At 34.7% G+C, this 27,982-nt stretch overlaps 2 protein-coding genes across 27 annotated transcripts; one reads left to right on the top strand and one right to left on the bottom strand.

The window, feature by feature from the left end:
* Window positions 1-1,900: 1,900 nt before the first annotated feature.
* Window positions 1,901-8,042, bottom strand: TH9 (thioredoxin H-type 9). 15 transcript variants are annotated; one of them, XM_088222880.1, is made up of 7 exons: window positions 7,686-7,999; window positions 5,873-6,027; window positions 5,436-5,646; window positions 5,085-5,147; window positions 4,742-4,861; window positions 4,103-4,240; window positions 1,901-2,308 (listed from the first exon to the last, which is right to left on the bottom strand). In XM_088222880.1, exons 4-7 carry the CDS (start codon window positions 5,103-5,105, stop codon window positions 2,150-2,152), a joined length of 438 nt encoding a protein of 145 aa, XP_088079006.1. In that variant the 5' UTR covers window positions 5,106-5,147; window positions 5,436-5,646; window positions 5,873-6,027; window positions 7,686-7,999; the 3' UTR covers window positions 1,901-2,149. The 15 variants fall into 15 exon arrangements, with proteins under 15 accessions (XP_088079006.1, XP_088079010.1, XP_088079003.1 ...); XM_088222884.1 differs by lacking the exons at window positions 5,436-5,646; window positions 5,873-6,027 and adding an exon at window positions 6,608-6,660 and having other exon boundaries at window positions 7,686-8,000; XM_088222877.1 differs by lacking the exon at window positions 5,873-6,027.
* A 4,735-nt stretch (window positions 8,043-12,777) lies between these two features.
* Window positions 12,778-27,982, top strand: LOC110812896 (Mitochondrial ATP synthase D chain-related protein). Of its 12 annotated transcripts, none has more exons than XM_088206240.1 (14): window positions 12,778-12,986; window positions 13,191-13,429; window positions 21,305-21,352; window positions 21,511-21,576; window positions 21,724-21,786; window positions 21,968-22,033; window positions 22,181-22,243; window positions 22,377-22,439; window positions 22,525-22,587; window positions 23,532-23,594; window positions 25,845-25,904; window positions 26,179-26,319; window positions 26,932-27,024; window positions 27,200-27,982. In XM_088206240.1, the coding sequence occupies exons 2-14, from the start codon at window positions 13,226-13,228 to the stop codon at window positions 27,668-27,670; spliced, it is 1,464 nt and encodes a 487-aa protein (XP_088062366.1). In that variant the 5' UTR covers window positions 12,778-12,986; window positions 13,191-13,225; the 3' UTR covers window positions 27,671-27,982. The 12 variants fall into 12 exon arrangements, with proteins under 12 accessions (XP_088062366.1, XP_088062364.1, XP_088062365.1 ...); XM_088206238.1 differs by having other exon boundaries at window positions 13,147-13,429; XM_088206239.1 differs by having other exon boundaries at window positions 12,778-13,099.

Below are 27,982 nucleotides of genomic sequence, written 5' to 3'. Positions count from 1 at the left end.
AAAATGTATCAACATATTCATCATCTTCATCATTTTTTAATAATTAATAAAAGAGATTAAAAAAAAATTAATGCCATAAAAAACTATAGTCTTCATACCAATCCATTTACCACTTTATAAATCAACGAAACTATAAATCAAATATAGCAATTAACAAAGCCACCGAAGCAAAAGTGGATTCATAAATAAGCTTAAATCTCTTAACTAATAGATATAAAAGAACATATACATATACACACATGGAAAGAAGGGAAATAAAATATTCTTAGTTCTTATAACAAGGAGAGTGTAGAGAAAAAGACAAGATATCGATGATCGTCATTCACTAACAAACCTGTGGAGGTGGAGGGACAAGATCCAAGAGGCTAAAGAAGAAGTGCAACACGGTGAGCTAGTAATGCATTGGGCCACTAGAGATAGAGGTTAGAAGAGGAGCATTAACCACTAGCTAGTGGATGTAAGAGAGGAGGGAGTGTTTCTTTTTTATTTTTTTAGGTCAAGATCAAATCAAGCTATAATTGGTTTGAACCGAAAAATATGATCTACTCCACTTATCTAATAATTGAAGATTGTATCGACAATATATTTGGTTCGTAACTGTGTAGACCAAATAAACTAGTTCGATTCAATTTTCTAATCCAAACTGAGATTTGTACACCTCTAGAAAGAAGAATGAGATTAGTTTTAATTTTTTTTTTTTTACAAAAGTTTAATTTGTTTAAAAGATTTTTATTCTTATCACTTATTGTCTTATAACTTTTTTTAAAATTACACCGAACCGAATGGATGAAGTAAACTAAATAGAAAATTTAAATAAAATAATTCATTTAGTATATGGTATAGTCCAAATTGGTATTGAAATTTTGAATTGTTATAAAATTTGAGATGTTTTAAAATATCATCCCTAATTTTACTAAATTTCTTGCTTTAAAACAAAAATAAAAAGAGTAGGCCGAATGTGCACGCAATGTTGAATCTGAATGTAGCCCGTGATCACTAATTGACTTTTAGCCCCTTATGCGCACGGAGTACGCAGGACATGACGAGACGAGCTGTTAAAGACCATCTTTCTGTTTCTATGGTTAATTGCATTAAGTAGTTGTTTGGAGCTGTTATAATTATGCTAAAATAATTGTGTTAAAAATATTTATTTACTGAAATTATTTTTAGTGTTTGATAAAAATAATTATAAAAAACTGCTGTTATTTTCAAAAAAAAAAAAAAAACTTTTAATATTTCAAGTGTAAAATTTTATAAAAAGTAAAAATTATTTTTTAAAAATTATAAATTATACATTTTTTTTTTTTTATTTAAACCTATCAAAAATATATTTTAACTTTGATTTTTGCCCAAAATACTTTTCATTTCACCTATTTATTTACAAAGTGCTCTTAAACACGTAAAAAGCAAAGTCAAAATTTCCCTCAAACAAAGCCTAAATAACAAGCAATCTCTCGGACCTACGAATTCAGCAACATAAATAACAAGCCATTGTTGCATGCATAGGCAAGCTACAAATGCATACGTCACTTATTTATAAATGCATGTTTTTTAAGAAAGAAAAAAATAAGTAGTCAGATATTTTAATCTATCATAACTATTCAATTAAAAAAAATTTAGTCGTCACATAACATTCTTTTTGCCTAAATGTGTCGTGCCTCACTAAAAAATTAATTAATTTAATCGTTACAACTTCATCAACACAATAATAAATTAAGTCATTGAACTCCATAGGTTAAGCATTATCGACCTGCCACTATTAGCACATAATACACCTTTAAATCTGGAGTTATCTGCACATATTCATGAATGCAAATGAATATATTCATATATACACACACATAAATGTCTACATACACACCCATATATATACATATTATATGTGCGTATTGGAAGAGGGAAGGGAAAAATCACACATTGAATCATTTTCATTTGAAGAATGGAACAGAATCAATACCCAAATTACAGATAACAGGAATTTAAATTCAAGCACTCTAGTCTTTCAACCAATGAGCTATTTACCAAGGGATGAAGGTTCAAGGTTTCTGCATCAGATATGCATGTAGACAGGATATACAGAGAGGCCACACATCAGCAACTACGAAAACAAATCAAAATGGCCTTATCACTAACAGAGGACAGAATCGTGCTAAAGATCACATGGGGAAGGCTCAGCAGATTCTACAACAGCAATTATTTTCTTTTGTAGCTCTGGCTTGTTTGCTCCCACAAGCTTGTCAATTTGTTGCCCATTTTTAAGGAAAAAGAAAGTAGGAGTTGCCTTAATATCCCACGAAGAGCTGAAATCCTGCACGTTGTGAAGCAACAAGCTTGTCAATTTAGACCATTGTCTACCATGAACACCTCAAAATATAAATTTACTGCAAGTATGCCAATTATACGAGCCTTTTTATTTGAAATAATTAGCAGGAACAGATACTAAAGCACCTCTACAAAACAACTATTTCACCCCTGCCAAGGGATTTTTTTTCACTCTTTTGGTAGTCCTGATATCTTTGGTGGTAAGGTGGGGAGTAAGACCATTCATGGAACTCATCCACAACCCATGTCAATGAATAGAGTTGGGTTGAATAGTTCCTTTAACTGGAAAACTTTCTTAGAATATTCATTCATGGAGAGAACAATCATGATCAGTCACTATCAGCTAAGTGCTTAATCCTCTTATGCAAACTATCAAAATCATCTCACCCAACTCTGCCTATACACCTGGGACCCACATATATCTTTTGAACACAAACCACAACAGGAACTCACCACCGGGAACTGATTGGCAATCTTTTATTATTATTTTGTTCGTAATTTTTTTAATTCATTTTTCATACATATTCCGATTTTCATATATTTTTCATGTATTTGACTGAGATTTACATTTTTCTTGCTATGTGAACTACATTTTTAGATTAATTATTATATCTCATACTGTAAATAGCAAAATAATAATATAAGCAATATGTTTGAATGAACAGCATTTTAGATTAATAATGTTTTTTAAAATCAAAATTCATTTTCAGTCTTTTAAAAATTTTAGTCTTCAACTCACCATTTATGCATCTTTCTGGTAACAATAGAGATTAGGAAGACCCACATCTTCCTTATTTTGTTCTTTTGCTGATGACTTCTCCAAACAGCAAGTGGAGGGAGTGGCGGGATGGGTTTCAGATAGTAAGAATCAACCACCTGGCAAGTCCAGGTAAAGGATGGTTTTCAGCAGAGAGGATCAAAAGAAAGGAAAACTCATCCTAAATCGACCCCATGATCATCCCTAGCTTGGGGTTGCCACCTAAAACCATGGTTGATCCTGTTTTCCAACTTTTCTGCTTTGTCAATCGAGGTGTTCCTGTTCCTACTCCTAGGTAGCTTTAGGTTCCATGTTGGATCTGGACAGTTTGAGGCATTAATTTATTGGAAAGAGTTGTCTGTAGATGCATGCTTCCTAAGAAACGATTGATCACTCACCAATCTGCTACACTTCACATTGCACTTAAGAATGAACGCTCTTTGGAGGGCATGAATGATATTATAAGTTTCAGTCTAGGTGAGTCGAATAATTCCTTTCACTAGCAAAGTTCATAGAAGGTTCCCTCGTGGAAAGAAACAGCAGCAGGATCAGTCACTACTATCCAAGTGTTTAACTTTAATTTTTTTATTTAATTATTATTGCGCCTTTTTACTATATCTTGACAGTTTCTTATTGTCAGTGGTAGTTGGGAGACAGTTTTTTTTTTTATGTTGAATTTGCATGCTAGGTCCGCAATTCTCTTGGGGTTGTTATGACCCTAGATACCAGTTACTTGGCTCATATTTTTTACACCATAAAAGGCCATCTGAGTAGTGGATAAGATATGCAGAGTATTATTCAAAAAGTTTTGAGTTACTGAGAACTCTTGGAAATCTTTATTTCTCTCCATCGGTCAAGATAAGTCAGAAAGGAAAAAGAAAAACGAGATATATTCTGGTTCTTCACTTCGGTTTGTCAAGCGTATCTGAATCAAGAAAACATTTAGAGCCCTATCCACGACACTAGAACATGCCATGAAGAGACATAACCATTGATCTAAAGCTTAAAGTATATAACACTTACAGTTAACTCGTCAACATCAACCACTAGAAACATTAGAGAAAGGTATTTCTCAGATAACTCGGAGAAAAAAGGTGCTATCATCCTACAAGGACCACACCATGTTGCACTAAAGTTTGCCAGAACCTGCCAAATATCCACCTTCACTCATTAGATTACACCAACTGAAGTTTATCAAAGAGTCAGCAAATTACACCCACAGCAGGGAAGAAATGTAGAAAGCTGTAGAACCAACATATCTTGTAAATTCCAATTATAAACAGCATAACCCACACAAGGAGCAAACAGAAAAGAAGTACAACCCAATGAAATCATCCAAGAAACAAATATCAAGTAAAGTTCAAATATAAAGAGCATAATCGACAAAAGGAGCAATTAAAAAATGTTAAGATAAATATAACAAAATTATATGGTGCATAAACCGACATAAAAGGAACTAAATCCCTAGCAACTGAAAGAGTTCCAAACCACTTGCAATCATTTTCAAACTAATAGAATACCAAAAAAAAAAAACAAAGAAAGCCATTGAGCAAACAAAAAAAGGATTCACAACCGACCATCAGATTCCTGGTTTGTAAAAAAAGGCTTATTTATATGAAAAAGCAGCAAACCAGTATCTAAAGATAATAATGAGTCACTTACTATCTTCCCAGCCTCACTCGCTTCTGACAACTTCTGATCCCAACTCTCCTTTGTCATGATTAGATGTACATTCCCACCGGCAAGCTCTACATGTTCTTCAGAATCATCTTCAAATTTTGGCTACAAGCATCATGAACACCATCTGTAAATAATTAGTCATATGTGATGTAAATCATGCTCAATCCAACGCAATAAGAAGAGAAAACGACAAACAAACCCAGAACGGACATCACGCATATCATATTACACAAATATATAAATATATAACCAACATCAGATACACAACTACCCCCTTCCCCCAGCCACATGAAGAGTTGGACAGCTACTGGGAGAAATTACTTACCCTAGCTACACAGTTTCCCATTTTGATGCCTAGAAGACAATTTCCAAACCCAGTTGCAGAAGCCTGGAAATACACAAAAAGAAAAAGAAGAACACCTATTTGATCAGATAACTGAGATCATAGATTAACTCTTTAATAAAATGTGATGAAATCTGTTCCAAACACTGATAATAAACAAAGTCTTGCAACATCAGAAGTCTTTCTATAAACTCCAAAGCAGTCATAAACAAAACTTGCTTCTGAACAAAGCAAGTAGACTGGAAAACATGAAACCAATATTCCTACATTTTGTAACCGGTGCAATGGCGAGTGCTCCAAATAATGATTCTTGCAGTTGGAACCTTCACTTACCTTACTTGGGGACAGAGTCAGATGCACTTGATTGGCACTGGTCAAATTGGAGATCTAGGTTTGTTAACAAACCAGGACGAGAAGTTTGTTAACAAACCAGGACGAGAAGTGTCCCAATGGAGTGCACTAATTTAAAATCTAATCTGCACGCAACAGTTTTTTGTGTCCTAGACGTAGTGCCTGTCTGTGAGTGCTATTGTTATTCATAAATCTGAAAAAAAAAAAAAAATTATTTAAAATGCCAAATCAGGAAGGGAGAAAGTAAATACACCAAAAATTAAAAAAAAAAAAGTAGAGTAGGATAAAAGTCATGGGAAAAAGCAAAATTAAAAATAATGCGCGCATTTGGAACCATGAAATTAAAGGGGCATAGAAAATTAAAAATAAGAGGATAAAGAAATTAAAAATGATACTTGACAGTTGGAACCATCATTGACCTTATCTGGGGACAGGATCAGACGCACTTGATTGGCACTGGTCAAATTGGAGACCCAAGTTTGTTAACAACCAGGACAAGAAGGTTTCCTGATGGTGTGCACTAATTTAAAATCTGATCTCATGCAACAATGTTTTTGTCCTAGCTCTACTGCCCCTGTGTGAATGCTACTGTTATTCTTAAATTAATAAAAAAAGAGAAAATTACTTTAAAAAATGCCAAATTGGGGAAGGAGGAATTAAATACACTGTAAAATAGAATAAAAGTAGAGGGGCATAGAAAATTAAAAACAATGAGCTTCAGGTCCAATCTTCTTCTAAGTGCTACTCTCTCATGGCTCCCATCTTGTGGTATGGGCTTTTAAGTAATAACCAAAGATTTTCTAAACCTAAACATACTAAAAGGTAACCAAGGAAGATGAAATGTCATCAATACTAGGACTCACATGAAACCAATATATGAACAGAACATTCCATGACAATCCAAAGGATAGAAAAACAAACAAATGATATATCATAGCAAAAATACTAGAAAGGTATAACACTGCAAAGAGTAAAACACTCATATTGGAACTAGATAGACGTGTACAGTTTTTATATACTGGTTGCATCTCTTTTTTTAGTATTATACTGTTAAAAAAAAAAAGAAAATGAAGGACAATCAAACAACTAAAGCTGGTTACCTCTCCAAACTCAAAACATGCCTTTTACAAAAATGACTACCTGAAAATTGTTACCTTTCCTGGTTACCTCTCCAAACTCAAAACATGCCTTTTACAAAAATGACTACCTGAAAATTGTTACCTTTCTTCCATTACAATTTGATACCAAAAGAATAGGTAATGATCTAGAATCCAAGATCTCTCCTTTACATATGGAACATAAGTTCATCTAATTAACAATAGGCATTTATTCAAAGAGGCCCAATAATGCACAAACAAAAGGTTGTTACACAAAACGGTGTGATTTGGAAAAATAATCATTGAACCATTAACTTTAATTTCGAAATGAAATGAAAGTGTATTTCAGATTCATCCTCTCCTCAATGCATCCATACAAGAACAAAAGAAAAGAAACTCAGGTTACCGATCAAAACCAGCTCTTAAATAATAAAATATCTTCCTCAATGAACATAGCCATTAATAGTCATGTACACAATAAACCAAGATATGAAGCTCCAGATTTGAATCTAACTCAAAGCCATATCATTATGATGTAAACCCAAACATTATGAAAACAGAACAAGAAGCCATTCACATATCATCGTAGAGCTAAACAAATTGAAAAGTCATCTAAAGGATATTAAGGTGTTAAATCAGATTAAGAGAAACCAAAGCACAAACTAATATGTACTGAGGCAAGCATAAATTCCTTTTCATTTTAACACACTCAAAAGGTACATTTCAATCCCGCGATCAAATTAGAAAATGCGTTCATTTTCTACTGTCGATACAACTCACATTAAAAAACTCACTAACAAAAATCCGTTACAGAACTTGTTACCTAAAGGACCTCAAAAACAGAAACCCTGTTCCCAGATTCTGATCTTTCCTTTTCGCCTCTTCTCTTAAAACAAAATCTTCCTCCTTCGCTTTCCAAATTCAGAAAAAAAAAAAATCCCAGGCCCTTTGTTTAACCCCTCAATTCTAGAAAGCTTCAAGATTACCTCCGTTACTCTGTTTCCTAAGCCGCTTTCTCCTTCCAAACTCTCACAGAAACGACAAACCCTCGAATTTTCCTGATCTTTCCCTTTCTCCACCCTTAATCTCAGATCCAAATTCGGAAGAAAAATAAAGAAGAAAGAAGTCTATTTACCTCGATTCCTGTCCTCCCTTCAAATTGAGCCCTAGCTTTGTTTTGATCCCGAAATCCTTGCCAGTCTCGTTAATCCCGGCCTCACAAGGTCGTACCCAATGCATTCTCTTCGGGGCGTAGAAATTATATGCTGTGTCCGTACCTGATAATCAACGATGAGTCTAACCAATGGGAGTGTGACACCTCAACTCTAAACCACGTCATCATCCACGTGGCTTTTAAACCCAACTGCACGGTCAGTGTTAACGTTAGCCGTTACCCTATAAATTCTAAAATGAGTTTTGCAACAAGAGACGAGCTTCAAGCTGGAGTTTGTGCCGCCGAAGACAGAAAATAAGGTTGAAGGATTTAAGGAAGACCAAGTCCCGGCTCAGCTTGTGTTTCTGTTCTTTTATTCTAATTTTGTAAAAATTGTCTTCAAATTTTTTTCTGCAGCTTTCAACCGAGTCAAAACGGCCGGTTCAAGCCCGTCACCTTTAGCAGTTGGGCCGGACAAACCGACATCTTGAAAAAAACAGGTAAGTTGGACCGGGCTCGGTCTGACCCCGGTTTTTTTCCTTAATCTTTTCCTAAAACATAAAATTTTTTATTAGTTTTTTTAATTTTAATGTTCAAAAAACAGTGAGAAAAATAATTAGATAATACTAAAATAAAATGTTTGTTACATGTGATCGTATTTCATCATAATTTTGAACTTCACAATTCTCTATTTTTTACGTGGGAGTCAAATTTCACTATTATTTAAAATAATATTAGAGTAATTATAAAAAAAAATATTTATGTTGGTCTTACTAGTTTATTATCTAATGTATAATTAAGATAGGTTTACTCTCTACTATGGTGGATTTTGGTTGTTCTTAGACATAAGACATTTTATATTTCACTATATGTTCGTATTTGGTTTTGTCACTAATCAATATCTGCTTATTTCTAAGTTTGTTTTTGATTTATTTTTTTTATTAATTCAATATTTTAAAATAATATGTAACTCGATAATGCTTATAATTATTTTATTTTATTAATTGTTTAATAATTTTATTATCTACACTAAAAATACTTCGTTTAACCACCAAAATACCATAAAATTTATCTTCATAGAAAAATAGACGAAACAAACAAGAGGGAGAGGGAAGTAAGAAGATATAAAGAGAAAAAGTGTATAAGGTTTTTGTGTTTTATTTTTGAATAAATTACTAAATTAGTTTTTAAAAATTTAGCACTTGTTACAATTTAGTTTTTACTTTTTTTTTTCATTATAATTTGGTTTCATAACTTTTTTTCTTTGTTTCAAATATTTAGTTTCATTCACTTTTCTAATAAAAAAAAGGTAAAATATTTTGACCATATTTGAATGCTTTAAAAAAGTAGCCCAAATGATGAATTTAATTAATTAATAAAGGTTATTATTTGAATTATTTTTTCAGAGCATTCATTCATGACTTATAACAGCTCAAATAATTAGTTTAACCAATTAAATAAATTGATATATTATTAAATTAATAATATTATTATATACTTTTATTATTATTATTTTATTAATTTAATTTATTAAGAAAAGTTATTTTTCAAAGCATCATAACATGATCTAACTATTTTATTTTTTTAGTTAAAAATGAAATGAAAATAGACATTTAAAATAAAAAAAAATTCAGAACTTAGGTATAATAAAAAATATTATGGGTTAAATTGTAACAAATATTGAATTTCGAGACTAAATCAATAATTATTTTTTTATATTTTTGCTATGTAGTTGCTACATTGTTAAAATATGACTACTTATACGTGTAAATTAGCAATCACATATATTCTTATAATAAATATTTAACAATTTTTAAATACGAGGCTAATATAAATGCAAAAATATTACATAGGTTAATTTGAATAAAATTTAATAATACATGGTCTAATTAAGTAGACTTATTTTGTAACACCCAAGTGTTATTATTTTTATTTTGTAATTATTAGAATTTTTTATTTTTAATTAATTTAATTTGATTTAATTTAATTTAATTTTATGAAAATAAAAATAATAATGATAAAATTAGGTAAAAATATTATTTGGATTTAATTGAAATTGATTTTGGTAAAAATGGGTGAAAATTTAGATTCTGGGGGTATTTTTGAAAAGAAAATCGAAAACCGGGGGTCAAAACGCAATTTAGAAAAGTTGTGCCACGTCAGCACCACGTCAGCAGCCATATCAGCGGCCCCGGCCAACCAGAACGTGCCGCGTGGTAACAAAACGCTGACCAGGGGACGGGCCACATGGGCGATCCGCGTGCGCGCGATTGGACGGCCCAGATCCGTTCCCGCGCGCACGGACGGCCCAGATTCAATCAGACACGGACGGTCCAGATTGCATCGCGATGAACGGTCCAGATTTAATCCCAATTAAATCGTGATCGAACGGTCCAGATTTAATCTTAATGGACGGTTGAGATTAAAAGGCAAATGGTATAAATAACCCCACCCACACCTGACCACAAAAACCCTAGCCGCTAGTGCCTCGCCGGAGAAGAAGAACCAGACACCGGAGGAGCCAGCTGTCGCCACTTGCCGCCGTACCGAGGAAGTTTTCGACCGCCGATCGAGGTAAATTTTCTCTCCCTTACTCGTTTTTCGATGCTGAGTCCGCCTATGGCCAAACCGAAGCCAAACCACCGGCCAAACGACTGAAAAACCTAGTCGAAGTCCAGCGGCGCCGCTGCACCCCTCCTCAGTTCGATGCAAATTTTATACCACTGTGATCACCGTTCTTTTCTCTACAGGTTGATCGGAGCCAAACATCAAAACGCGACTCACGCCGGAGGAGCCGCCGCACCCGAGAGCACCGTCGCAGGTAAGTATCGGCTTTTCGTGCTTTTTTAGCCCACCGAGGGCCCTAGAGTTGTTTTATCACAGGAATCGATACAAGTGTGACCAAATTCGACCGAAAACGGCCAACTCAAGGCGGATCGCCGCCGTGCCGGAATTGCAATATTGGCCGAAAGGCCCTAGGTCTGATTTGGAATTTTTTGGGACACGTGCAGGTACCGGTAGTGCATTTCAGTTTTCTGAAAAAAATTCAGGAAAATTAGGGACAGCCTGTAGGCGCACTGTAGAGTCGAATTCAGACCCCAAAACAGGTAAGGACCCCTCACCCTATTTCCTATCACGGTATTAAAGCTAAATAAATAATTAAACTGTATCGAGTGACTTTATAGATGTTTAATTGATTAAGGTTGCCAATGGAGCCCGAGTCTGATACAGTGTTGGTCTGTTATTGTTTGATCTAATTTTCAGTATTAAATGCAGCATGATATTTGATGTAATTATGTTATGCTCTCGTATGCATGAACTATGTTTCTTTTATTATGGTTTGTATTATGGTGAACCCGGTACTGTATTATCTTATTTGGTGTCAATTACTGATTTATATATTTTGTATGATTGAATAATTGATATTAAGGAAAAAGACAAAAAAGTTATGTGAATTGATAAGTGGATAATGTGGACAGTCTGACTAGATATCTTGGGAGATGGTGGACGGACCGGGTCCATAGGAAACCCTACCGGGAACGTGGTCTCTCATACTGGACGGAGTATGGAGACCTTATGTGTTTTGGCACCCATACCGGACGGGGTATGGGGACGGCCCTGGAATTAGATCGTAAATGTTAATGGTTCACGTGTAGAGGGGACCCCCTATGGATCCCCAGGGATACTAGTAGGCTGGTAAAAGAGGGAATCTGTTTCCTGATAATTGAAATGTAAATGTGTGATATATGTTATGTTATAAAGTGTGTATGATTTCATGATATTATAAGGTTATTGTTTTCATATGTTGTTTTCATGGATCTCGCCGAGATAAGTGGACAGCAAATGGTTTTATTACTGATAAATGAATTTCTTATAAATTATGCTCAATTGGTCATTTTTGTTTTCTACCCACCTTTACTTCCGTGACGGTGAGATAGTGTGATGTCTTTACTGGACTGGTGTAGTTCATTCCTTATTTAAACATTTCAGATCAGGAAGACGTTATTCCCGAGCCCGTTCCGTATGAAGACGGTGAAGGGGACACCTAAAGCTTTATAGTTATATTTATAGTTTTTATTTCGAATATCTCTCTTAATTAGTTTGTTCCTTCATGTTTTGAGTACGTTTTGGTTATTGTGTAAGGGATGTTAATCAAAATTTTTATTATGCTTCCGCATTTGACATTTTTAATATATATATTTCATTTAAATTTTCGGGGCCGTTACATATTTATTTTATTTTTTTATAACTCATAAATAATCATGTAAAAAAAAACTAATTTTATATTTTAACCAATTACGAAAAGACAAAAAAAAAAATATTTTTGAAGATATTTTGTATCTTCAAATAATTCATTACTTTGAGAAAGTAATAAATATTGTATCAATTAGTATTATAATTTTATATTAAAATAGTTGGTGTAGATGTATGTAAATTTCAGTGACTACCTTAGATTTATCACATTATATATATATATATATAAATTGATTGGTTAAAATACATAAAACCTTGAATTTTATAGTTTTGTTTAAATTAGTCCTTATAATTTTTTGTTGGTATTCAAACAAAAATTTATTCATCTAAAAAATTTCGTATCAATCCCTATCATAAGCATTTGTTGAGTCGCCATTACAATTTATACATATATAAAAGGCCCTAGGTTTATCCATCTTTTTACTTATCTTTTTTTTTTTTTTCAATTTTTAGTAAAAAAAATCATTCTCAATTTTAATTATGGCAGTAATTATGAGTATATATAAATCACAAATACTGTATTAGTATATAATAAAGAATTGTTCATTCATTATCCGTGTTTCAATTTTACATTCAATAAATTGAAATATATTAAAAAGAAAATAAGAATTTGTATTAATTTTGCATTAAATAAATTGAAATAGGTAAAAAAAAAAAGAATAGGAATTTTTGGTAGAGTACGACACGTGGCTCATTCGAATACAACCGTGACGCAATAAAAACGTAAATATTCACACACTTTTAATAAATAAAAGAAATAAAAGCTTTTGGCAAAAATATATTAACTTGGAATTAAACAAATAAAATGTAATTGGTACCTCTTTTATAAGAGCCCACACAATTTTGAATCGTATTATTCCGTCGCCAAAGCTTTGCTCCTCGCTTCCGCTTTCCCCTTTCTGCTGGTACAAAACGCTACGTTTAAAAAGCTACAGATATCGCAACTTTTGCATTTGCAAGCTGCTGGGAATTCGACATCCACCTCGTTGGATTCTGTGGATCCGTTCGTATCTCATTTCTCAACCATAGGTGTCAAATCTAATTCAGCATTTGCAATCCATTGTGTTGAACTTGTCGTTTGTCTGATTCAGGCCTAAACCTAGGATCTGCAAAGTTCGAATTCTATTGTATGGAATCTTATGGTTTGTTTTTTTTTTATTTTCTTTTTGTTTCGTGCCTGGGATATTAGGGGTTTCGCATCTGATGTATTGCTGGCTGTTCATTTAATTGAAGCGGATCTCGCTCTCGGATCCTGAGTTCAAGCGGAAATGGATGACGATAAGAAGAAGAAGAAGAGGAATAAGAAAAAGAAGAACAAATTGATCGAGGCGACGGATGTGGCCTTAAGCGGTGGAGAAACTGCATCTGTGAATGAGAGTAGCGTCACCGGTGGTCGGAATGCGATGAATGGTAATGTACAAGATACCGAGATGGATATGGACGGGCACCACCAGCTCAGTGGAACGGAAGGCGTAAGTTTAGTTGGCTTTTAGCGTTCTGAATGTCTTATTATTTTGAGAACGATTTTGTTTGTTTTGTGCATCATTATTTAATTAGCTCTTACACGGATATTTTTACCCACCCCAGAGATTCTGCTTTGCTTTTCCATCTAAACGATAGTTCATTGCTCTAAGCTTTAGGGTACCATGTTAGTGGCAAAAGAACCCCTTTCGCCAAGGTGTATCAGAGAAGGAAGAGCAGTTCTGGACGAATTAATTATAGTTACTTATATATGTCCCCAAAGTGTTTTATTTTGTATGAATATTATGTAGTGTTGTGTAGTTAAGTATGGATAGTTAATAGTTAAGGAATAAGGGGATTAGACAAGGTAGTTAATAAATTCTAATAACTTTGAGAACAACTATTCTCCCAAATTGTAATAAAATAGATTTCTGTCTCTTTTGACAGATTATGCATGAAGGAATTTTATCAAAATTTTGAGTGCTCTTTTCAAAGGGATCATGGGCTTCTCTCTTAACGAGTTTATATTTAATTCAAACATAGGTGAAGGAAGAAAGATACACAAAATATTCATGATTACCTACTGATTCATGTTCATCTACCTGTAACTTGACCCATCAGTAGGGATCATAACATACCAATTAAAGATTATTTGATATTATGGATACTTCATCAGTGTGTGTAATACTTGTACACCTTAGGTTTCTGCATAGATGGTTGACACAGAGAAATGTCTTAAATTACCACTGGACTTTATGATGGAAGACAAGGAGAGCTTATCTCAAACTAGGAAGAACTTGAAAGGAGAACAAAAATCTAGATAAGGAATCTCAATAATAATTCTAAGTTCTGAAATAGTAGTACTCGAAGTCTGTCTGAGACTATCCTAGTATATCCTTTATATAAACACCAATATAATCAGAATAAAGAAAAGGTATGAACCACTTAGGAAAACAAAAAAGAATGAAAAAGTTGAAGTCATTAACGAAAATGTTATGATGGGAAATACTAAAGAAACAAACTACAAAGCAAAACTAGCTTAGACTTTTGAGGAAAAAAAGATAATATTATATTTGCTAGAGACAAAAGGGTTGTCATCCATGTAAAATCAATTTACAGAATTTGTTTGAGGAAATATGTGAGGTCCCAAGATCTTCTGCATCAACAAGGGTGGACTTCACAGAAAACAAGTACTCTAGTAAAGCTCCACATTGGTTGATCCTTCTCATGAGGGTGCAACTTACATGATTCCAGCAAAGCCAACTAGGTAGTCATATGATTAACCTCCCAGCCAAGAGAACGTTCCGATTAATTTTACTGTTGTTACACAAAACATATTCCCCTGCAAAACCCTCCTTATTTCTAGTCACCATACCAACAGTCTTCTTAGCCTTCCCTTTTCTTTTCTTTTTAGCTTTTCTATACCTGAAGTTCTCTTCTATTCATTTTCCATTGTTCTCCTTCACTTGAGAAAAAACACTTGACTGGGTAAGTGTTAGAGTGCAGCTAAGATGTAGGTAATGAGGAAAGGAGAAGAATTTCTGAAAATTTTAAAGAATATTCTGTTTTACTTTCTGTATTTCATTTTGTAAGAATATTTTGTAGGAATATTAGGTAAAGTATGGGTAGCTAATAGTAAGAAATTAAAGGGATTAGACAAAGTAGTTATTAAATTTTTGAAATAACTTCTAGATAACTACCCTCTCAGTTGTATTGAAAACCAAATTTGCTGTTCTTAAGATAGATTATGCATGAACAAGAATTTTAAAGGCGTACTTTCTCATTCTAAAGATCGTAAGGTTCTCTTTTCCTAAAGAACCCTTAATTTCAATTTAAAAATAGGTAAACGCAGAAATCAAAGAAGAACTTTGTGCTTCCTACTGATTTATGTGTTAATAATCCCATAAATAGATCCATTAGTCAGAACCATATCAATTTGGTATCAGAGTCAAATAGTTATGGGAGAATTGTAGTCCATGTTTGATCTGCAGACTTATCAAGAAGACTGGAACAAGACTTTTTAGTGGGGGAATTGGAGGAGTTGTCGAGAATTTCTTTGGAGAAGTCCAGTGAAGGAAGCAGCCAGGCGAACTACCAGCAGTCACGCAAGCTGGATGCAACAGATTCTACCGCAGCCAAAATGCACGAGGAGGAAAGTTTCCAGCATGACACCCCTCTGCGTGCAACAACAGATGCTATGCAGGCACTTCTGTGTGTCCAGCGTGACCCTTCCGCACACGGGTACCACCATCATGCTGATTGCTTGTTTCTGCCTCGTTACACCAAATTGGATTTTCTTATTTTGATGGTTATGGAGATACCTTATCATGGTGGGCTTGCTGTGAATATTTTTTCCATCACTAACCTACACCGGAAGATGGTAAAGTCTTTTTGGCCTTCTTTCATCTTGAAGCCGAAGCTCAACTTTGATCCATGAAGTTGGATCGTGGTCGACCTAATTTGCGGTGACCAGAATTTAGGTACTTTTATCAACTTAGATTTGGGCCACTGATTAGAACCAATATATTCGGCGAACTTAAAAAATTGTCCCAAACAGGGACTTTTTCAGAGTTACTCAAAAGAAATTATGAGTTACTGTCAGCACAGGTGAGTGCATTGACATCTGAACAGGGAGCGGAAATTTTCTTGAGCAGCCTGCAAGATTATATTGCTGTAGAACTGGAAATACACTTTCCACCAATCTGACGACAACAATGAATTTGGCGCGCAAGTATTACTGCAAAACAGAGGTGGGTATTTCAATGCCTTCTTGTGGCAATAGCATTTCCTTTGATTCTTCTCCAGTGGGTAGCACTTCATCAATGATAGCAGCCTTGAAGCTGCTGCAACTTTCTGTCCTGACCAGCCACCATTAAAAGGTTGTCTGCTCAAGAATTAGACCGGTGGTGTACAAAGAACCTCTGCTTCAACTGTGATGAACATTTCACGCCCGGCCATCGATGCAAGTGGCTCTTCTGGCTCGAAGTGGAAGAATCATTCACAACCAACACTTCGGCTGAAGAAAGGTTTGAGAGCCAATGAGATCCACCTTAGGCATCAGTTCTTGCACTTGAGGACAAGCGCAATCTTCAAAGGGGGAAGTAATCTTAGAGTGCTATTTAGATGTAGGTAATAAGGAAAGTGAAGAATTTCTGGAAAAGTTCTAAGAATATTGTACAAGAATATTTTGTTTTTTTTTTGTCTCTATTCTATTTTGTAAGAATATTATGTAGGCAACATGACTCTGGGGCGTAATGAGAGGTTGGGAGATCACTTCTCTGCCTCCTGTGCCACCGGATTTAGTGAAAACATTGATCGGCTCAACCTAGTCGATGTGCCACTGTGGACGTGGAGTAATCAAAGAGATCCCCCTTCTTTTTCCAGGATAGACCGGTTCCTGGTAGCTCCCAATTTCCTACTGCACTCTATCGGGTTGATCCAAAAGATACTCTCTAGACCCATCTCTGACAATTTTCCAATTTTTCTAACATCTGATGGTATAAAATGAGGTCCTGTCCCTTTCTGGTCTGAGAATAAATGATTGAAGGTAGATAGTTTCAGGGATTTAGTGCATAGAGTGTGGAGCAATACCGTCGTTGAGGGTACTGCTAGCTATAGAATTGCTTTCAAACTCAGAAGGCTTAAATATGAGATAAAAGTATGGACTAAGGGAGTTGGCCTCAAGGAGGGGGAGTGGGGGGGGGGACATTGATGATATCATGAAGGAGCTTACTGACCTTGACTCTCTTGAGAGCTCCTCGGGCCTCTCCCTTGAGGAATTACTGAAAAGGAACAAGCTGAGAGCAGAATTGACAAACAGTCTTCATATGGAAGCAATTTCGTGGAAACAAAAATATAGCGAGAAGTGGCTGGAAGAGGGGGATAAGAATACGAAGTACTTTCACTGCCTTGCAAACCATAGAAGAAGAATTAATTATGTGGATGGGATGCATATTGAGGGGAATTCGATCTCAGACAATGAGGCCATGAGAGAGGGTGCAAAAGTTTTTTCTTTCCAGAATCCTTATAAGGAGGATTATTTTCAAATACTTAAATTGGATAACCTACTTTTTGAGAGATTAGACGATCTAAATCACAGTCAGCGGGAGGCTCCTTTCTCCGAGGAGGAAATTTGAGATGCTTTTTGTAGCTGCAATGGGGATAAGGCCCCTGGACCTGATGGTTTCAATCTCAAGTTTCTACAGACCTTTTGGGCTCTTATGAAGGAAGATGTCCTGGATATGTTATCTGATTTACATAGATCAGGCTCCTTTGTAAAATCGATAAATGTCACCTTCACTGTCCTTGTTCCTAAGAAGGAGAGAGCAAAAGATATTAGTGATTTCAGGCCAATCAGCCTAGTTAGCAGATTGTACAAACTGATCACAAAGGTTCTTGCTAACAGGCTCTCAAAAATCCTTCATTTGCTCATTGATGAATGCCAACATGTCTTTGTTGCCGGAAGACAGATTTCTGACACTTTTATGATTGCAAATGACGTGGTTGATGGGATGGTTCACAACAAAAGGTCTGGGATACTCTGTAAATTGGAGAAGGCTTTTGATCACGTTTGCTGGAATTTTGTGGATTATTTGTTGTATAGACACGGTTTTAGGTATAAATGGAGAAAATGGATCAAATCTTGCATTGCCACAACTAGTTTTGCGGTTATGATCAATGGCGGCCCTTCTGTTTTTTTTTTTTAAGCATCTAGAGGGTTGAGACAGGGTAATCAACTCTCTCCCATGCTCTTCATTCTTGTTATGAACGCCTTTAACAAATTTCTCTTAAAGGCTAGGGCCTTAAAGTTGGTGGAGGGCACTGTTCTGGAGAACAATGGTGAAAAGGTTGAAAAAACTCACCTCTTCTTCGTAGATGATTCTTTAATATTTTGTGAATCAGATGCTGGGATGCTGCTAAACCTATGATGTATACTTCTTTGTTTTCAAGCTGTCTCCGGTCTCAAAATCAATCTTAGAAAGTCTGAACTTGTGGGTATTGAATCGGGAGTAAAGGGAAGCACTCGGCAAATGTTCTGGGCTGTGTTGGAAACAATTTCTTAACAAATACCTTGGCTTCTCACTGGATGTTAGGTTCAAAGTCAAAAATAATTGGATTCCTGTGATTAATATGTTTGAGAAAAGGCTGACCAGTTGGAAGAGACGATTTCTTTCTAAGGGTAGCAGATTAACACTCATCAAAAGCACACTTTCTAACCTCCCCATTTACTATATGTTAGTCTTCACAATTCCCGTGTATGTTGCAAAACAACTTGAATCCATTCAAAACAGGTTCCTTTGGGGTGATGTCGACGGTAAAAGAGCATACCATCTTGTCAATTGAGAAGAGGTGAAGTGCCCTACCAGGTTAGGTGGGTTGGGGCTAAGATCTCTCACCACCATGAACAAAGCTCTCCATGAAAAATGGATAGGGAGGTATCTAAATGAAGATAGCAGCCTTTGGAAGAAGATCATTGATATTAAATGGATGAGAAAGGAGTGCAGTGGTAATCTCACTTCAGTCAACAGGCCTCATGGTTTAAGTTTGTGGAGAGGTATTATGGCCATGCACAGCAGGGTGCTTGACTTCACCAGATGGGAAGTCGGAAATGGCAATAAAATCTGGTTCCGGCAGGATACCTGGTGTGGGGAGTTAAATCTCATGTCCAAGTTTTCCATTGTTTGCCAAAGACAAGCACATTCTGTTGGGAGACGCATTCAGTAACACCGATCGCAAGGTTTGCACTATATCTGTTTGCAGGAATTTAAAAGACTGGGAGGTTGAGGAGTTTGAAAATTTTCTCTCCCTTATAAACACGGTTCAGGTCAGTGATAACATGGACAAAATCTGTTGGACTTTAAGAATAAATCTTTCTCGGTCAGCTCTCTGTACAACATCTTGATCAGTTACAGGACTGGTGTGAACGACAGCTTCCCTCACAAACTCAGATGGAAGACTCTTGCTCCTCTAAGGGTATCATTTTTCGCTTAGGAAATGTCTAAATAAGCATCTTGACTATTGATAATCTTATGAAAAGGGGGAAAATTTTGGTGAACAGATGTTTTCTTTGTAAAAGCACTGCTGGATCTTGTAGTCATCCACTGCTATGGTGCCCTTTTCTTACAATCTCTAGACTCTTGTTTACAGCCTTATGGGCATCAACTGGGTGATGGCGGGCTCGGTCATTTGTGAACTAAATGCTTGGGAGGGCTCATTGGCAACAACAAAGCTGTCTGCCTCATTCCCCTACCCATTTTATGGACTATTTAGAAAGAACTCAACAACAGAGCTTTTGTCGGGAAGGAAGAACTGTTCACTAACATTAAGGATAGTTGGTTTCACTATTTTGGCTCCTATATTTTGGGACATAACATTTATAGCTTAGATGACTTTGGAGCAATTGTAAATATACTTATCAATACATAAATCTTTTGTACATGGGTGACACCTCTTTGGTGTAAATTCTTAATACATTTCTGTATTTTTATCTAAAAAAAAAAGAATGTTATGTAGGAATATTTGGTAAAGTATGGGTAGTTAAAAGTAAGAAATTAAAGGGATTAGACACAGTAGTTATCAAATTCTGGAAATAACTTCCAATAACTACCCTATTATTGTACTAAAACCAAATTTGTGGTCCTTAAGACAGATTATGTATGAAGAAGAATTTTATAGCAGAGTACCTTCTTACTCTTGAGATCATCGAGTTCTCTCTTCCTAGTGAGCCCTTAGTTTCAATTAAAAAATAGGTAAAGACAGAAAGTCAAAGAAGAACTTCGTTCTTCCTACTGATTTATGTGTTAATCGTCCCATAATTAGATTTATTAGTCAGGATATAACAGTAAGTTAGACAAAAGGATGTCCTTAAAAAATCGAAGAAGTGAGAAAGGTTGATATAAGTGCCAGTTTACTAGATACCAATAAGTACTGCCACAGTAGAAGTAACAAATATTTCATAGAAAGCTGCCTTATGTGATATACAGGGTTTGATAGTTTCTTCAAGTTTGTGCACATATGGTAAAATAGATTGCCTACCTATCATAGTCCTATATGTTTATTTGTATTTCTGTAACATATGCTTTTTTGTAGTGGTAAATTATAACTAATGCTGATTGAAGATAAGACAATTCTTTGGGACCACTTTCCATTACTAGTGATTCTAGAAATTCTTTATCGAAAATATATATAGTTTTAGTTTCCCCACTGATATTTGCACTAGATGCATAAAATACATGCATATTGATATGAGTTTATGAGAACCACAACTTAAAAGCTAGCTTTTATGGTGGAGCCCCCAAACTCATATAAACCCTACACGATAGCTGTGTGTCTTCAATGTTGGAACTAAGTTATTTTGCAATTAACCCATAACAATCCACCATGCTCTGCAGTCCCAACACCCACAGGTTGGCTTTGCATTAATGCTTTTTTTAAACATTACCAGATGGCAACATGATTACAACTCTGGGAGGCGGTGAATTGCTATGACACCATTGATGTGAGTTTAAGAGTACAACCCCCTAAAAACTAGCTTTTAGGCTGGGAGAGGCCAAACTCATATAAACTTCACATCTAAGTCGTAAGCCTTTTATGTGGGATCCAAGTTACATTGCATTTTACAACATAACACGTAATACATACATAATTAGACAAATGTACACGCATATATATAGACATGTGCAAGTGGTTGTGAGTCAAACACCATTTCTATACATATACATATGCATCTCTTTAATATGGATGCAATCCCTCTTAGCTGAAGCTGAGAAACTTTAGATGCTGTGAGAGTTGAGAGATGCATTTCCTCTTGTCAGACTGCCTTATTTAATTTGTCAGTTTTAGTCTGAATGTAAAGTAATTTAATTTGTCTTTTTTTTCCACTGTAGAGAATCTCAGAACAGCTGAAAAATGAAACTGATTCATACAGACAGGAGGTAATACATTCATTGCAGTCATGGAAATAGATAAAAATATTATGTCGTCTTTTACTTCCACAAATGTCTATGTCCATGCATCTGCGTTTTTTTTGTTGACCATCACATCTTTTAATGAATATCTAATGTGAAGCACATCATATATCACTACTTTTTAGCAGGCTACCTTAGATGAGGCAATCAAACAATTACAAGAAAAAAATGACTCATATATGAAAAAGGAGGTAATAAAATTTTATCCAATTATGGACAAAGCAGGTTCATGGCTTTTGAACTTCTTGCACTCCTACCTTCTCCGTAAATTATGTTAAATAATATTTTTATCTTCATCTATTTACCGTGATGTTGTAACTCTCTATGTTATTTTACAGGTTGACTTAGAAGAGAGAATCAAACAATTAGAAATGGAAAATGATGTGCACTTAAAGAATGAGGTACGGAAGAAATAAGCTAGAGCAGACTGATAGGAAATACTCTGTTAACTCTTATTATGTCGTCTTTTACTTACACACGTCTATGTCCATGCATCTGTGTTGTTTTTGCAATAATTTGTTAACCATCACATCTACTAATGTATATCTAATGTGAAGCACATCATATCTCACTACTTTTTAGCAGGCTATCTTAGACGAGACAACCAAACGATTACAAGAAAAAAATGATTTATATATGAAAAAGGAGGTAATAAAATTTTATCCAATTATGGACAAAGAAGGTTCATGGCTTTTGAACTTCTTGCACTCCTGCCCTCTCCCTAAATTATGCTAGACAATATTTTTATCTTCATCTCTTTGCCATGATGTTGTAACTCCCTATGTTATTTTACAGGTTGCCTTAGAAGAGAGGATCAAACAATTAGAAATGGAAAATGATGTGCACTTAAAGAAAGAGGTACAGAAAAACTAAGCTATACCAGACTGACAGGAAATACTCTGTGAAGTCTTAGTTGGGCAAAATGTCTGCAGTCCTCCCTCTCTTTTAAATTATTTATATGTAACATAGACTAACTTGTGTTGTTTTATAGGCTATCTTAGAAGAGACAATCACAGGATTAAGAAATGAGAATGCCTCATGCATGCAGAAAGAAGTAATGTGACAGAAACTGAAGTTGCACAAAGATTATCTCATTATCCCCCAACTGAACGGCAAATTTAATTTACTTTCTTTGACAGGCAATCTTAGAAGATACAATCATAAAATTACAAAATCAAAACAGTTTGCATATTCAAAAAGAGGTTGGTACTAGCTGTGCTTTGTTTCCTATTGTTTTGGGTGTATGCATTTTCTGATTTGGCTTGCTTATCTGGACTTATGATCAGAGGCTGGTATAGAGATCAACATTCTCAAACCATGAATGTGAAATAACTGATGATTGCTAATTACTTCTCAAGTTTAAGTTGATAGGAATGAGTCAGATCCATTTTTTAAATGCTATAACATGCTCTTTCACGTGCAAGCTCATGAGGTTAGAAATGTAGATCAAATACAGGTCCATCAGACTTTGTGATGAAATTTAATTAATAGACATAGGGTGGCAACAAAGATTTGAATTTTGGACCTTTTGAGAGCATAGATCAAACACAATCCACCATGTTTTATGCTAAAATAATTAGTAAAGATAGGAAACCAATCAAGATTCAAAGAGGTTTCCTGATATTATGAGAAATAATTGATTGTTGTAAGTTATCCTAAATGCTTTTAGAAAAGAAACCAATATATTATTTTCACATTAACACACCCCTTATATGCAAGTTCACCAAGTTGAAAGTATAGATCAAGTAACCCACCCAACCTTGTGCTAAAATTTAAATAACTGAATGGAGCAGCAGCTAGGATATGAAATCTAGTTCTTTGGCTCTAACATTACGTGAAAAAAATTGGTTGTAGCCAGTTATCCTAAAAACTTAAGCTTATAGAAATGAGTCCAATATATTATTTATATGTTAATGATGAACAAAAAAAATTTTCTGACATCAAAAGAGGAAATTTAGAGTGAATGATTGTGATATTTGAAATTTAGAAGTTCTTTATTTACGTTTTCTGTTTGCTTCTTCCGACAATAGGGTCATATGAACATTGTTGACTTTATCTCTCAATTTTGTCCTCGTGAAGAATAGTATTTTAAGGATCTTGAGACACTATATCATGAATTGGTAAGATGGTGTTTTGCTGCATTCAGGCTGGTTTGGAGGAAAATATTAGTCAGTTACTGGAGGAAATTGCCACTCTGCAACTGAAAGAGGTAATGTTTTGTATTTAATCAAGTCTTTTAGTGAAGAACGTAATAGAAAGTTAATTTGGTTCTGTTGCTTGTTGTTGTGCTTTTTCTTATTTTGGCTAGTTGCTTTGGTAGAATACTTCCTGGGAAATTGGTTTGAAATGCTAAATTAACTTGTATGATGTCAAACAGGCCAGCTTAGTTGAAGAAGAAACTAAACAACTAGAGAAGTCAATTCTAATATAGGCAATTACTGTCATGACATGTACAGGTGGAACCCTTTCTTTCAAAAAAAAAAAAAAAGACATGTACAGGTGGAACACATGCGCCCAAGAAAAGAAAAAGTAATCTTGCATGATTCTATCTAGTTCTGGATATAGTGCATCATAAATGTGCCATGATTCTGTTTTTTTTTATTATTCTGTTTTTGAGTTATTTTATTGATCAGTTTGATTTTGCAGTATTGTATATTTACAGATTTCATCTGTTTTAGGCAGTTGACATATTCTTTCCAGTATTTAATTTTTCTTTTTTATCAGTAGTAGTATTTTCTAATTATATTAGTATTTCTTAATATAATTGTATGTGGGAAAGGTTAATTAAGATGCACTCAAGTGCCGTAATAATTTTTGGTTGTGAGACCAACTTCATTTATTCAATAAATATTTTGAGACTTTTTTTTTTCAAATTTTTGGTTGTATAATGCAATCAACCTTTAGATCTGATGCTTAAACTTCTTAGATGTGATATGAAACTCTGGATGTAATTTCTAGGTTTTTATACCCCAAAACTTAGGTAGACTAACAATCCTAATTTGTCCTATGTCACTGAAAAGCCACTGTGCATTACACATGCTGAAAGCTATGAGCGATTTCAAATAGATCTGTTTGAGCTATCCGATTCAAGCCTATATAAGCTGTTCAACTCAGGTTGACATAAACTAACCTAACACTTTTTGAGCTACTTTCTAATATTTCTTTTTCTTGCTATGCTAATTAAAAAGATAAAGAAAAGGGATTCAAAAAAAAAAAAAAAAGAGAAAAGTATGACGCTTTAAAATGGGGTTAAAATTGACTTCTTTTGGTACAATCCATCATATAGTTTATCATAGTTGGAAGTATGTGTTATATCAAGTTTTTTGACGCCTATGGATCTATAAAAGAATTAATATACTTTTGCCTATTCAAGTTCATAGTCAGTATCAATGCATTCACGAGGGCTGAACATTGAGTATGACTTGTGTTTGGAAGTTGAAGATCTGTTGGATTTTGTGCAAAATTACAAGATGAGCTGAAGTTTCTAGCTAATACTTATCCTGGAAGAATCAATGCTTGAAGTTTCTCCTATATTAGCACCGGCGAAGAAGAAAAATTGAAGCAACCCTCTGATCATGTTGAGCAGATCAAAATTTTGCACCATTATTTCTGCTTTATCATGGATAAATACATTTATTGCAAGTCTTAAGGTTTTGAATTGCTTGTTCCATTTCTTTTTCCATTCTTGATGCTTTGTCACTTCTGAAATGGAGGCTGAGTTTTCTCCAAGAAGGGGAGAATGATGCAAAAAGAAGACAAAGTAGATTGAACATTTCTAGTCTTGGGAATTTTTATGTGAATTATTTAGTATTTTAATTTATTTAGGATTAATGCTAATAGTTTTAATTCAATTAGGACACCTTTTATACATTCTTTTCTGGGTCAATTGATTTCGATGTCATTTGGATCTGGTTATTAGCTATTCTGGTTGTGATTTACACCCATTATGATGGGATTAATCTCTAGACTAAGTTTTATGTCGGATGATGTTTTTTCTAATCTAGTATAATTTCGGAACTTTTGCCAACTCCTTTTTACCTGTTTGCTTCCCCTCAGGATTTTCTCCCCTTTATTTTTTATAAATCTTTAATGTTTTCTTTAAAAGAAAAAAAGGAAAAAACTTCGTTACTGTCTGACTCTTTCCCTGTTCTTTCTCGATTTCTGTTCTCTATCCTACATCAGTATTCATCTAAAAAAAAGATACTGGCTGGAGTAGCGGGTATGAAACACCGAATATTCAAGAATATTTGGCTTATGGAATATTTCTGGAACAATATGAAAAGCAAGGTCTTTAGGGCAAGGGTCTCTGCTCTAAATTGATAAAGATGATTGTATATACATAATTATGAAGAGAATCTTTGTTGTTGTAACTTGTTAGCTTTCAACCTTATCGAGACAAGTCAGGCATAGGGGCAATTGATGTATTCATTTCTCATTGTGGAAATTTACAACTTTACAGCTTGCAAGCAAAGAAACAAATGCTCGCCTGAATGATGATATCACGACACTACAAATGCAGGTACTTGATTTTCTTTTTGTTCTATTTTATATAAAATTAGTGCTAAGAATCAATTGGATAAGGATTTTTCATAGGAACCTGCTAGCCTGCTTGTGTAGGTAATTTGGTATACTTTTTGAGTTAATATTATTTTCTTGCCTTTCTTAGGATATAGCTACTAATAAAAGATCTTCACATTTCTTAAAATTTCTAATCATCAATTGGTTTCATTGGCTATTGGATAGTTGATAGTTCTTTTTTTCTAATAAGTGGAAATTGAAACAAAGCCCGGCAGGTTGTGGAGTTGGAAGAATCCAAGAACGATCTCTCAAAAGAAAACCAACAGCTAATTGAAAATGTAAAGAGGCTGCAGATGGAGCTTCAAAGTCTTGACAAATCCATTTCCTCTGCTCACTCAGCATATGAACCTAGAAAGGTTTGCTTCTTGTGATTCTTTCTATTTCTTTCGCTTTTTATATTTTGGACCATAATAAGATCTGCTATATTTATCGTATTTTTGGGATTTGAGCTATGTTTGTAACAAATAAATGATTTACATGGAATTCATTTGGAAATTGACACATCATTCAATGACTTGTGAAAATTCTTTATACACTGATGAAAATTAATCTCCTAGAGTCTTTTAAGCTGTATTGAAACAACAAATTTCAAACAATTTTGATGAAATTTGGAGTGTATAGTTCCAATTCAACTTAAGATTTTAGGAGGTTAACTTTTATTGTTTTGTAAAAAATCTTCATACTTTGTAGTTAACTAATGTGAATTCCAAATGAATTTTACAGAAATTATTTATTTGTTCCAAAGACAGCCTTGAGTCATTTGGCAGCTCTTTCATGTTGGAAATATTTGGTGCAACAATCTGGCATGGGAATTTTGGTGTCCATTCTTTAAGGAATGCCTAAGATGAAAAATATGCACAAGAAATAATTAATATCACTTCTACCATTTTTTATCTCGAAGGGAATAATTAATATCACGGATATATTCTGGCAAACTGCTGATCTAAATAATTGTTTAATCAATATAGGCTGCTTCCAAAGAGGAGCTCAACTCTCAAATTGAAGCAGCATGCGTCCTGGTTGAGAAGTTGATCACAGAAAACGCAGAGCTTGTCGAGAAGGTAATTAACTGCCTTCTTTCCTATTTTTATCTTCCCCATTATTTGCCAATCTCTTAATTCGTGTTGATGGTTTTGCAAAAAGCCTTCTTTACCCGGACAATATATAAGCGAAGTTTATTATTCTCTTAGAATGTAGTCCATTGTGGAATTTTACATATTTCTTCCTCGTCTCCAGGTGAATGAATTGTGTATTAAGATAAACAAGCAAAGCATGTCTGCAATGCTTTCTTCATCTACTGAGGGTCCTGATCCTCAGCTTGGAATGGCTGAGAGTGAGAGGGCGGCTGATCATATGTCTATACCAAATGGAAATATGTACGTACCTGGACAGGAGCTGGAGTCTGTAGAAGATGCATTCGTCCAACATGAGAAAATTGATGATAGTAAAAATGTGGAGGTTGCTGACATGTCATCAAATCCTAGTGAAGGAGAATCTGGAGAAATTGTGCACATTATGTCAGATGCTAATGAAGTTCAGGTTTTGGAATCAGAGGCTGTTGAGAGAGAGAAACAGGCAGCAGTGGCACTCTCAGATGCTCCACTGATTGGTGCTCCTTTCCGGCTGGTGTCATTTGTTGCTAAATATGTTAGTGGAGCTGACTTGGCAGCGAAGAATTCTTTAGACAAGTCAGTAAATTTAAGTTAGCCTGTTAGTATGATATATATATATATCTTTTTTGGTCGTGCACAAGTAATACAGGTTGGAGGTAGAGAAAGGTAGGTCTAATTGGGCCATTTTGTATTCTTTTATAGTGGGAATATATAAGTTACCTGGAGGGAGGAAAAGAAAGCCAATGAAGGAAAAAAATAGCAAATCAGATTCCCTAGTTTTAACGGACTAGAAGCTCGCATTGTATTATTTCTTTGACCATGGTGGCCTTAAATTGAATGATACGGTCTTGATCCTGACTGCATAAAGTTGTGTGAAATTTGATGATGAATGTTATTTAAGCTCTCA

The sequence above is a fragment of the Carica papaya genome, chromosome 6 (genome assembly GCF_054855325.1).
Source record: "Carica papaya isolate Zhongbai chromosome 6, ASM5485532v1, whole genome shotgun sequence".
Lineage (NCBI taxonomy): Eukaryota > Viridiplantae > Streptophyta > Magnoliopsida > Brassicales > Caricaceae > Carica > Carica papaya.
Note: the sequence above shows the minus strand (reverse complement) of the source record. Positions and strands in the feature narration are given on the sequence as shown.